This window comes from Aquila chrysaetos, chromosome 13 (assembly GCF_900496995.4).
Source record: "Aquila chrysaetos chrysaetos chromosome 13, bAquChr1.4, whole genome shotgun sequence".
In the NCBI taxonomy this organism is placed as follows: domain Eukaryota; kingdom Metazoa; phylum Chordata; class Aves; order Accipitriformes; family Accipitridae; genus Aquila; species Aquila chrysaetos.
In genome coordinates this window covers 38,191,169-38,203,295 of record NC_044016.1, presented here as the reverse complement: position 1 = coordinate 38,203,295, position 12,127 = coordinate 38,191,169, and the positions used below count along the sequence as shown (strand labels likewise).

General features: G+C 51.5%; 1 protein-coding gene across 9 annotated transcripts in view; it reads left to right on the top strand.

The window, feature by feature from the left end:
• PEBP4 (phosphatidylethanolamine binding protein 4) overlaps window positions 1–12,127 on the top strand; it is an 80,590-nt gene that overhangs the window by 7,090 nt on the left and 61,373 nt on the right. For 6 of the 9 annotated variants that reach the window (XM_030035379.2, XM_030035385.1, XM_030035381.2 and 3 more), the window contains 2 exons: window positions 2,918–3,063; window positions 4,583–4,715. In XM_030035379.2, the coding sequence (XP_029891239.1) occupies window positions 2,918–3,063; window positions 4,583–4,715 (279 nt within the window). Of the gene's footprint in view, window positions 1–1,739; window positions 1,865–2,010; window positions 2,087–2,917; window positions 3,064–4,582; window positions 4,716–12,127 lie in introns of those variants that run through there. The other 3 variants (XM_030035382.1, XM_030035384.1, XM_030035383.1) reach the window with 2 other exon arrangements.

Here is a 12,127-nt window from a genome sequence, read left to right as displayed (position 1 = left end):
GTCCTGCACTGCTTAGTCAGGAGAGGTGACATGCAAACACACCGGGGTTGCTGGGAGAGGAGGTTGGCTCCTGTTCAGTACCTGGCTTGATACCACCAGATGTGTGTTTTTCCCATGGGAGGATCCTTCTCCGGAGGGGAGGCTGCTCCGTGCGGGCTCTCAGGCATGTGATTTATCGGTTCTCCCTGGCTGCGAGAGCTCCAGGCGCGGGCAGACCAGAGGAGATGGATGCTGGGGGAAATTACCCATCTCCTGTGAGGGTTTGCCAGGCCTGGAGTGTTTGTATAGGCAGGGTTGTGTTGGGGCAGGTGTGTTATGGTCTGGTAGCAAAGCCAGCAGCGCTGCCGGCTTGTGAGTCACCCTGTCCTGTGCGTGTGTCTAAAAACCAAATAATCCGGTGGCTTTGTGCCCCTCAGGAGCCTGTCTGACCTTGCAGGAGCACAGCACAGGAGCTGTTGTCTGGCTCTGGCAGAGTAACTTTCCCATCCATTTTATACCCTGATGATATGGGTTTGCTGCAAGGGCTTCCTGCTGCCTTTGCAACTCCTGAGCAGGAGAAATAGGATCTTTGTAATTACTCTGCAAATAGCTTTTAGAGAGAAAGCCATAGTTCGTCTTGCACAGGATGCTGTGAGAGAGATTGCTAATCTGATGGGGTTTTCTTCCAGAGCATTCCTGGGGGATCCCTCTGCACCTCGTCTGTTGGCAAACCCTTTTGTGCTGATCCCATTTGGTGACGATCCTCTCAGGAGGTCTCCAGATGGAGGTGTTGCCTCTGTGTGAAGGGCTTCTCTCTGCTTCTAGGCATAAAATAAAATAGCCCTGTTCAGAGTTCATCCTGTTTCTGGCTTTTGCTGTTATTTGGGCAACCTCTGCAAAGTGGTTACCCAAACTAACCACTGCAAATTTACTGCAGGAACCAACTGGAGCCAGTTACTGCAAAGTACTGGTGCTCCTCTGCTGCTCTGGGACAGACCTGGGGGTCTGAGCTGCCAGGACTGCACCAATGCAAGCCTTGTGTCAGCCTCACTGCTTTCATGCTTGAATAAACGGTGAAAATGGACGGGTTTACCGTGGTGAGAGTCACTTTGGCAGGAAGAGTCCCTTGTCCGTGTCTACAGCTCTCCCAGTGTCTGAGTCCCTGTGTCTGTCCTGGTCAAAGCCACTGTCCCTTCACCTGCCACCCTCTTCCAAGCTTTCAGCTGAGCTGTCAGCTTTTCAAGAGAAGTCTTTCTTTTCTAAGAAATCTACCTTTCCATGGTGGAGAGTCTCTGGGCAGCTGTAATGATTAACAGTCCTTGGGCATGCCTTGCCTGGGGCTGCAATCCCCCTGTGTGGCTCCCCTGGGACCCCAGATTATCACCACCCCCCCCCCCCCCCCCCCCCCAGCTTGTGATAGCATGTGAGGATGTAAACCCCATTTTGGTGATCCTGACTCATGCAAACCAGTGCTCCTGACTCTGATGGGAAAAGCGTTACTCACGTGAGCCTGTTTGCAGGATCAGAGCTCTAATTATGGGGTTTGCCCATCTTGTAGCATGGGAACCAGAGCCATTAGCCCCTAAACCTCCAGATCATTCCCAATACATTAATGTTTCTAATTAGTTAAGCCTGATGCCTTTTCTCTCCGTAATGACAGTGGCGCTAGTACTTACTCGTGTTCGCTCTGCGTGCCGGTACTTCATTATATAATGATACAGTATGTGTTCTAATACCTATTCCCAACTGACAGTGGGTTTTTTGCATATGCCTCATCCAGAACTGATTAGGCAATGGAGAAGACAGGCTAGTGCAAATAAATGTTTGGGTTGCATCCTTTCTAATTAGCTGGGAAGTTGCTAGTGCAGAGGGGAATTAGGACCAGGTGAGGACCCAGAGCCGGTGGGTCAGTTGAAGAAGGTTGCTGTGGGATGAAAACCCATTGCCTGGTTTTGTGCTCCTTTTAGGGGATGAACTGCCCCTTCTCCGGGCTGTGTTTTCATCCCCAGTCCTTTCTTCCCTTCCCTCCAGGGAAACCATCTCCACGGCAACCTCAAACCTCCAGGCTCTGCCTCAGAGCTGCTCGCCCATCCCCAGGACCCGGTGGGTAAGTGCCTCGGCAGGGCCGGCCACGGTGGTCCGGGCCACCGGGTCCATCAGGCTGCTGCAGGCACCTCGCCGCAGCCCCGGGAGGTGAGGGGTGGGGGTACCTAAACCTCATACCCCGGCTCCCCTCATCCTGGGGGCTTGGCTTGTGCTTTGTACGGACTTAAAACGGGTGGTCGTGGCTGTCCTCCTGCAGGGAAAGCTCTGCCCTGGTTCTGGAGAGGGTGGCTGGGTCCAAGGGTGCTGTTCTTCTGCAGGGGCTCTGCTGGGGTCAGGGATGTGTTGGCCAGCGTGTCACGGCTGGTTGTGCGTCCATCAGTAATGGTCTTGGTTAGACCGTGACCAAGCCTGATAACCAATTTTTCATCTTTTCCATCACATTAGAGTCCTAGGGAGAGCAGCAGGGACAGCACTGGTGGTGATCATAGCTGTGCTGGCCTGCCCAGCTTGTGATATCGTATGTGCGCATCCCTGGTGCCACGCGGGAGGGTGGGAATGCGCCTTCCTTGCAGGTGGGCAGAAATGGGTCCTCTAAGATGTAGGATCTTGCTGTAAGCCTGCTGGGGACTTGGTGTTCCCTGGCACGGGGCAGCAGCAGGAAACACAGTTCATTTCTGGCATAGTTGGGATTAATGATGTGGAACTGGTGGAAGTGGAAAAAAAATGATGTGTAAGGATGGGTGTGCTTTGCCTGGAGCTGGTTTCTGGGAGGGGGGGCTGAACTGGAGCATGGTGGTGGGGATGCTGTGGCTGCTAGCAGGTGCTGGGGGAGCGGTGCTGGGTCACAGCTCTGCCTGTGGGACCGACCCTCTCTGTCCCTCGGTCTCTGCAGGGCAGGATGAAGCTGCTGGGTGCTGTGTTGCTGGCTGCCAGCCTGCTTGGCACTGCTGCCCGGGGGGAGCAGTCCCCCTGGCCAGATGACCCTTTGCGGACCTGCTTCTTCCAGATGCTCGGCGGTGTGGACGGTGAATTCTGCAGGTGAGTGACTCCCTGTTGTCTCCTTTCTGAACTGCACCAGCCCTGGGTGGCCAGTCATATGCTGCCCTTGCATGTCACCTCCTGGGACAGTTAATTCCAGTATCCCTTTTGCCAGGGCTATAAATATTAGTTGCTTTCTTCCTTTTGCCAGGAATCTGGGCCAGAGCAAAGCAGAGCAGTGCCTACATGCGCTGCAAGCTGGGATCTTGGTGTCTCTGGGCACCTCAAGTTGTTCCTTGGTCCATTTTGCAGCGTTTTTGAAGCAACTTCCAGAATCAGAGATGACAAATGTTTTCTGCAGAATGTCTCAGAGGAAGGAGGCTACTTTTGGGAAAGTGCTAGAACAGGTCATCCCACAGACCTCAAAGCTCATCCTGCAGAGATGTTAATGCTTGAGGTGTGGGCATGGGAAGAGGAGGAAGCCTGGGGAGCTTCTGGAGCTGCTAACAGGCAGTTTGCTGCTGTACCAGTTGGGGTCCCCAGCTGAACAGCTGCCGAATGCCCCCCTTTATCAAGTGTTTTAATACTGAAGGTCCTTGCCTTAAACTCTTGTCGCTGGAGATGGGAGGCAGGGCTGGGCGAGCAGAGGCACACGTGTGCCCCTTGCCTTTGGGGGCTTCTTAATATCCCACATTGCTGGGAGCTTCTGCATCAAAAATAGCCTTTCTGCTACTTAGTTAACCAAAATGCTCTCTAAGTGTGAGCAACTTAAGTCCCCACTTGCCTTAATCTAGAAGCTTCACTTGGCCCCAGCTTCCTCCCACAAACCATGAGTAGCAGCACCTTACTTTCAACTCTCAGCTTCCTCTGTGCAAGCCCCTTGCCGGTGCGGGCGCTCGCTCAGCAGCCTCTTGGGCTGCAGGATTTGAGGGTGACTCCTGTGAGAGGGTCATGTCGGTGGCAGCTAATCTTCAGGGTGGCCTTGAGGCTTGCTAGCCACACGCTGCGGTGACCTGACAGCTTGCCCTGGTGGCCCCTTTCTCTGTTAGATAATGCAGAAGGGGAAAGCACTGTGTGCAGAAGTCAGAGCTGGAGATATCTGACCTGTTATTGCTCTACCAGTGCCCAAAATACAGAGGAGACTTCTCCCTGCTTTCATATCGCAAGTGGGAGAAGGGGGTTCAGAGTTCAAATGGCTTGTCCAAGGCCGAGGGGGAGTAGGGGTAACTTTGCTCTCCAAGCCTTAGATTAACCCATATGGGCCATGATTTTTAAATACTATAAAAAAAGTCCTGGAAATAATCTGAGCGTTGTGCTGAGGCATAATGAATGTTTAAAGTCTTGCTGCTGCTTGGGAGAGGGAGCACACCCCATGGCTATGTTACAGCATGGGAGGGTGCTTATCCTGGTGTACAAGGTGCCCAGCAAGTTGGATCCTGCATCTCCTGCCCAGCATTGCAATCGTAGCTCAAGCCTGGCTGGCAAGTGGCACTAATTCCCATCCCCTGGCACTAATTCCCATCCCCTGGGTGGTGTGGTCCTACCCAACAAGCTCTTCTCTCCCCCTTTTTCTCCCCAGGGGGGATCTAGAAATTATCTACCCGGAGCTGGGTGACGTGGGCTGCACTTACATCCCCAAGTGCCACCAGTACCGCTGGCGGATCAGCAGGGAATGGGGCAGCCCCCGCGTTCGGTACCCCCAGGCTGAGAAGGTGAGTCCCGAGTCGCGTCGCTCAGGGGTAGCTGCCTCTTCTCCGTGCTAATTAAAGGTGTAGCCAGATTGCAGGGGAGGAATTTGCTGGGAAAGGATCGCTTACGCACGTGCGCGCTTGTACTTTGAGCCTGGCCTTGACACCCTGGCTGGGAGCTGGGCCAGGCAGGGACACCCAGTACCTATGCTTTGGGTGCTGGGGACGGCCCGGGGGGTTGTTCACCCTGTGTCATGTGCTGCTTAGCACCGCTGTCCCCCGGCCAAATTGCTATCAGCTACTCGAGTTGTGCTTGTTAAACTTTTGCCTGAAATCAGGGTGACTTTCTAAGTTGGTTTTTTTTTTTTTTTTTTTCCTCTTTCCTCCATGCTTCCCCATTGTTTCAGGGTTTTGGTCTGAGGCTGAGCTGTGGGTGAACTGGATCTCCATAAATGTTGTGGGGTTTTGGTTTTTTTTTGTTTTTGTTTTTTTTTCTACATTGTAGCAAAAATGGCTACAAAATTTGCATGCATAGATTTTTTTTAAAATATTTTTTTTAAAATATTTTTTTTTTTGCAATTGCTTGTAAACTTTTTAAAGCAAACCCACGCTTTGGCTGGGTGTTTACATCCCTAGCTGGCTCTTGCAGAAACCGGATTAATTAGTCCGATGAGCTCCCGCGCAGTGCAGGGGCTGCAGGATTTGTAATGCGGGGTTGGTGGGGGGGTGGTAATGGGGTGGGGGGGGGGGGGAGCCCCGTCCCTGCTGGGTGCCCCCCCCACCCTTTCCCGGAGCTGCGGTTCCCGCTCGCTGCCGCCGGGTGGCAGCATTGAACTTCCCGAGTCCCGGCACTGGGAGCACTGGGAGCCGCTGGGCCCCCTCCTGGGTGCTCCCCCCCCCCCAGCCAGTTCTGGGTGGGGGGGTACCTTGAGTAGGAAAGGAGAAGGAGGACAAGTGGGGTGTTGTGTGTGGGTCTTTGCTGGGTGTCAGGGTGGCATCCTGCACCCCGCCGTGTCCCGCTGGGACCTGCCCAGTTTGGGGACCACGGCCCTTCGGAGGATGCGGTGCCATCAGCTTGGAGGGGAGACCTTGTTCCCCAAATTCCCAGGGTGATCCTTGTCAGCGCCCCGATAACTGCCATGTGCAGTTCCCCCCCGTTAGCTCCAACCCTGGCAGCTGCGGACGCTGCAGCCGTAGCTAATAAGGGAGAAACTCGGCTCTTGTGCGTCTTGGCTTTTCCTTGATGTGTTAAGAATCAGTTTTTCTGGCTGCTTCATTGCCGTCTGGAAAGTCTCTTCCCCCTGTTGATCACATGGTTTGAAGTATAACTTTCTCTTAAAGATGTCTGATTCTTCCAAAAAAATCATCTTCCCTGGCAGAGGATGCCATACATAAAATCATCTATCACTTGTGCATTGCTTTCCAGTAGTTTGAAATCTCCCAGGCATGTAGGCAGTTGTTTTTCTTTTTATTTTTGTCCTGGAAAGCAAACCACGGCAGAAAGAAGGGAAGGGACTTGGCTGCGGTGATACCGGTGGGTGCTGCTTTGTCCAGTAAACTATGTTGCCCGCTGTGGGGAGGATTTGGGGGATAAGCAGAGCCAGACCCTTGCCCGGCTGTGCTGGGGGGATGCAGGCTTTGCACTTTGAACCTGAAAACAAGAGCAGACGAGCGAACCTGCCGAGGCTGGGCTTGGGAGCTGGCTAAGTGTGTCACTTGTGCGCGTTTATTTTGGGATGGGATGCCAGCTGTGGCACCGGGGGCTGCGCAGGTCCCTGGGGAGCCCGTCGCGAGGGTCTGCAGCTCCTGCTGGCGTCAGGGCTGGCTGATGGCTCATCTCCGCTGGCAGATTTGGCACCGTTTCTTTCCAAGACAACTCGGCACATCTTGCGCTGAGGCGGCATCTGAGGACACGGGCCTCGCCGCTTCCCTTGGTTTGCATTTATTCTCTCCTCCGGCCTTCGCCAGAAACACGTCCCCAGCTCCGCGCAGCCGGGAGGCTTCCAGCTTTCGCAGCGTGCAAACTGGTGATTTCAACTGGGGCAAGGGGCTGGATGGCCTTAAATTGGTTGCAGAGAACTGGCTCCAAATTACCTCAGGCTTTCTCTATAGGAATATCTATGTATTTCTTACTCCTGAACCTGTAAGGATGCTTTGGGACAATCTTTTTCCCCAAAAAATCACCCCAAAGTGAGTGGTAACGAGAGTTGCCTCGTTCTGTGCTGGGGCCCGAGGTGTGCACAGGCAACAGGGTTGCTTTTTATGGTTTATGATGGGATTTCTAAGGTCAGGAAACTGGATTATTTTTTATTCCCAAGTGAGAATGGGAAACCTCACTTTGCTAAAGTTATCTCCACCTATACATGATGCTTCTCAGCACAGCAGGGTGCTAAGGCCCTGCCGAGGCTCGGGGATCTCGTGGATGGAGTGGTGAGAGATGGGCTGGGTAAAGGGCTGGCTACACTTTTTCTGTCAAAATCGGTGGCAGAAATACTCGGGGTTTGAGTATGAAAACTTGTGTAGGAAGTGTCTGCTTTCTGTGGAACACTTTGTCTCTTCAAGAAAAACAACCACCAAAAAAGCCAAATGCGGAGTGTTTGTTTTTATCTCCAGAAATATTTACCAGTTTTCTGAGCGGGGGGGGGACGGGATATTTCCCATCCTTGTTCCAGATACTGCTAACGGGTCTGGCGGGGGCCACATTTCGCCCTGCCTGTGCCCAATGTCTCTGCTCGCAGCCTCGATGCTCCTTGGTGAAGGCGATGTCAATGTGTTTTTGGGCGAAGGTCCTTAAAGTGTGGCGGCATCTTGCAAAGCTGAGCTTTGATAGGCATCTACCGCTGCTTGGCCTGGGGGACTTTAATACATCATCTGGTGTGTGTTTATAGGGTTTTTAATATCCATTGATGCTTATCCACTTTAGGCACTGGGGCATTGCAGCCCGGCAGCCAGCTTTATCAAACATCACTCTTACTTCCCAAAAGACCCATTTTTGACTTCTTTGGTGCAACAAAGGCAGCCGTTAGATCTGGCTGCTATCGCTGCAAGCAGGCAAAGGAATAAGAGATGCGTTGCCAGACACAGGAGGCCGGTGACTGATGGTTTGGGTACCCTGGAAACCCTTTAACTGCTCGGCACAGAGATGCAAACCTGCTGCATGCATGGCTTGGGCACGTGGGGAGCGTCTGTCCCCCAGCCCTGTGCTGGAGCAGAGCAGCCAGTTGGTCCACCCTGGTGTTGCGGCGGTCTGGGTGGCTGTGGGATGCCGCCCTGCGATGCTGAGGATGCTCGGTCCTTGCTGGGAGACCCCTCTGAGCATCGGATAACTTGCTCTGCAGGCATCCCGTGCAGCCTTTGCATACCAAATGCAGCCGTTAAAGTATCTGTCGGCATCTTCCCGAAAACCCTGGCAGAGGAGCTGCTGCCAGGCCCTTTCCCAGGCGGAGGAGGAAGCAGGAGCAGTGGAGAACATCTGGGTAGATGGGAAATGCACCCTCCTTGTCCTGCCTCAATATTGCTTTGCTCAACCAAAAATAAATTGGAAAAGAAAATTGGACATTGCATCAATTTGGGGCAAGTTTATAAATTCTGCAGCTAAGCAATCCCAATAGAAAATGATAGATCGCCAGTGAGCATGCAGCCCCTGCCGTGATGTATAGTCGCATTAGCCGAAACGCCGTTACATGATTCTGTTTTATTACCACTGTTGGTGGCAGACAGAAAAACAGATTACGCTTGAGATCAAATCGATAGGAACTTTATTTACTGGCCTTTTAAAAACATATTTCTGCACTTTATAAAAACATACGGTAGATGCTATTGATAGGACTTGTCTGCTTGTTAAAAAGCAATTTACCTGCTGCGATGTTCTCAAGTTGCAGTTTACGGCACTACCTTTTACCTGCTCTTCCAGATTCGTTTTCATCACAGTTTGACAACTTCCTTAGAGGTTTCTTCAGGCTGTGCCATTGCTCCTTTAGGCTGGGGGTAAGGGGTAGGACTTGCTCTCTGGCTGAGGGGCCAGATGTCTCAAAGTGCTTTTCTCAGGGTTCCTACCCCAAACTGAACTTTTTAAAACTTAAATGGTTTTTGTAAGAACCCTCTCCTGTCCAAACCAGTCTGAGAAGACAACTTGCGCATCCATGAGCTACAGCTTCTTTCTGCAGCTCGCCACCTTTCCTCTGCTCTTTTAAGAATTGTACGTTTTCATAATATCTTATTTAAAACCATCTCCACGGCAGAATGAGCTGGAGCTGAGAAGATGGCTGGAAAAGCCCCCCAGCCATGCAAACCATGGGATGATGCCTTCACGGGTCACATCAGGCTTAACGCAGCAGTGGCCACGTGTGCTCTTTGTGCCTAAACTTGTAACCAGCACCTTGGGGTGCTGCTCTGGGGCTGGAAAGCCAGGGTTGTGCCTGTGCCTGGGGTGGAGGGCAGGAGAATGAGCCTCTCCCAGGAGCTTGGATCATGCCCGGAGTCCGTGGTTAAGTCCACTTGCTGCTTACGCCATGGCCTTAGCCCTGACTCTTCCCCCTTTTGTGAACACTTGGTGGCCGGGTTGGGGACAGCCCTGATTTGTAAAGGCTTCTGTGCTCTAGGGTCTGGGGCTCGTTATTTGGAAAATTACTTGTATGAAGAAATTCATTAGCTTTTAACAAAAGGAGGAGAAGGTCTGCTTAATCTCCTAATTGGGATGTGCTCTAGTTGTGTCAGGCAGTGATTTGCAGCTGGCTGGAAGAGGGGGCTTTTGAGTGGCACTCAGGTTAAATTCAAGACTCATTAAAGAAGATGGTTTTACGCAGAAGATTCCTGACAGTTTGTGTATCCTCGTTGGCTCGTGGAACCGTCTGGGGTTAAGGAGCCACCAGCATGTTTTTTTTCTCAATCCTGTCTGGGCTACTTAAAAAACAATGGCCCAACATTCCTTCCTGATGCTGTCAGCCAGATATTATGGGGATTAGCCCAAGCCCCTGGTGACAAACCCCTCCCTTTTGCCCTGCTGGAGCTGATGCTGGTTTGGGTTCCCATGCCCTGGGACCGCGCCGTGGCATACCAGCATCCCTGACTTCAGAGGACTGCCAGCCCAGCGGCTCCCCGGCGCCTGGGATCGTCCCGGTTTTGCAGCGACTTCTGAGTGGAGGGGTTGGTGCGAGGCCTGCGAGCTACCAAAAAGCCTCTTTTGAGGGCTTAAGTGTGGGGTATTAAAGCAAAAAAAAAAAAAAAAAAGTGCTGCAGGCTCTTCTGTGCTGCATCAGCCCTGTCCTCTGCTAACCCACTCCCAGGCGGGACCACGCAGGGTCTGGCACGCTGCAAACATCTCTGCTTTGGTCGAGGTTTGCATGGCAGAGCTGGTTTGGGATGCAATCCCCTCCACGCACCTCTGAGCAAAGCACTGCTTTACTTTCCGTGCCTCTTGGGCTGCAGGAGGGCTTCCCGGGAGAGCATCCTTGATGGAAAGCACTGGAGAGGTGCGGGGTGTTATTCCATGATGGGCCCTTGCCCAACCGGAGGGGACCGATGGGACAGCTGGTGCCACATGTGATGAGAGCCTCTTTCCATGAGCAGTCTTGGCAGAAATGTCACTTCACATCTTTTTCATTACCTACACGTTTGCTGGACATTTAACCATCCTGGACAAATAACATTCCCCTCCAGGCAGAAGGACAGGCTTCGGAGATGGCAAGAACCTACAGGTCATCGAGTCTGTCCTCATCATTGCTTCTGTATTGGCATCCACGCGTGTGCGGGACAGACACTTGTGCCTATTTCAACAGCAAAATGTTTGAAGCAGCTGATGATTTTACTTTGATCCCTGTAAACACTATACAGTAATCAAAGTTTAAGTTGCTTTGGATGAAATAATTGCTTAACAATCATATAAGACAAAGTGATTCAACAAATGACAATTAGGACTTGTGATATACAGAACAGATGCATTCAGTGTACCATATTATAATGTGCTAATACAAGATTGACAGCACAATAATAGGAGAGAACAGCCACTCAGCCTATAATTCGAAACCAAATGTGAGGCTGTCCACAGAGCTCAAATCCTAACAGGCTGTAAAATTAGAGGTAAGAAGGCACAAGTTTCACAAAGACTCATTAGCAGGTTGGCTGTGAATTTCCAAGGAGGGGGGGCAGAAATTTCCTGCTGGAGAATTACTTGTAGGCTGTGATGCAAAGCGGGGAGAGAGGGAACCTCAACACCCTCATGTCTATATGTTGGGAAGGGAGTAACCTATATCTCCTCGGTCTCAAACAGGCTGTAGCTGGTGCCGTTCCCCATTAAGACGCAGGTTTTGGAGCGGAGGGTTGCTCCTGTGCCGTGGCAGCATCCGTGTCCTGGTGCCAGGGGATCGGATGCATCAGACAGCGTTACTGTACAGCACGGATACGTGAACCAGACAGTGGTGTTAAGGACCAAATGAAATTAAGACTGATATGAACACGGAGGTCTAATGGGCGTTCCCCATGGGACTTGGGCACTTCCCAAGCCCTAAATGATACTGATGGGTGACAGGGGCACCCTTTAGCCCTGTCCATGGCAATTAAGGCAGCTGGCTTGTGCTTGCTCTTCTCTTTGGGTAAATCAAGAGATGGGGACATGTGCAGGAGTGGAGGCTGTCAATCTCTAATGCCCTGCGTGAGCGGGGAGCAGGCTGGTATGTGCAGAAGCAGGAGCTGGGGTCTGCCCTCCCCAAACCCCCCCACGGGCTGGAGGCACCGTGCGATGTGCTTGCTGCGTGTGCTGCTCGCTCTTTCTAGAGCTGCTTTGGAGCCAAAGAGATCAAAGGAGCTAATATTTTCAGCTCTGGTGACAAAACAGACTTCAGCTCATCTTGTACTTTACACACACCGTGCACTTATTCCACTAACATATAATTTTATCATATTTTATTATTAAATAAACATGCCAGAAAATATACTTTTTGTGTGTGGGGGAGGATGAAAAGGTTTGGTAATTAAAACTTCTATCCATCAATGCTTAACTCCAAGAGATAATTGTGTTGCTTCTGCAGATGTATACTTTGTATTGAATCACCCAGTTTTGTGTTAAAATCAGAGCCTGCGCTCGTGTGCATGTGAGGCTGGGAAGTGCCATGGGCTGTACGGGATTCCAGCGGGAATGTCCAGGGGAGTGTGTGATCGTGCACTGGCCAAGGAGTTGGAAATTCAGCTTTTTGTCTCAGTGGTGCCGGTTTAGTGCATGGGCAAGTCCCTGCCATCACGGAGCACCTTTGTAACCACTTTGTTTTTAACCTGTTAATCTGAAAGCTGCAGTGATGCACCCATTGGGCAGGTCTGTTGTAAAGAAATAGATTTTTTTTTTTTTTAATTATTTTTTTTATTGCAAAGCCAACCTGCATTGTAGAAGCAGATGACCCTATTGAAAATAACCTAATTTTTTTTTTTCCCCCACCCCGTGTTTG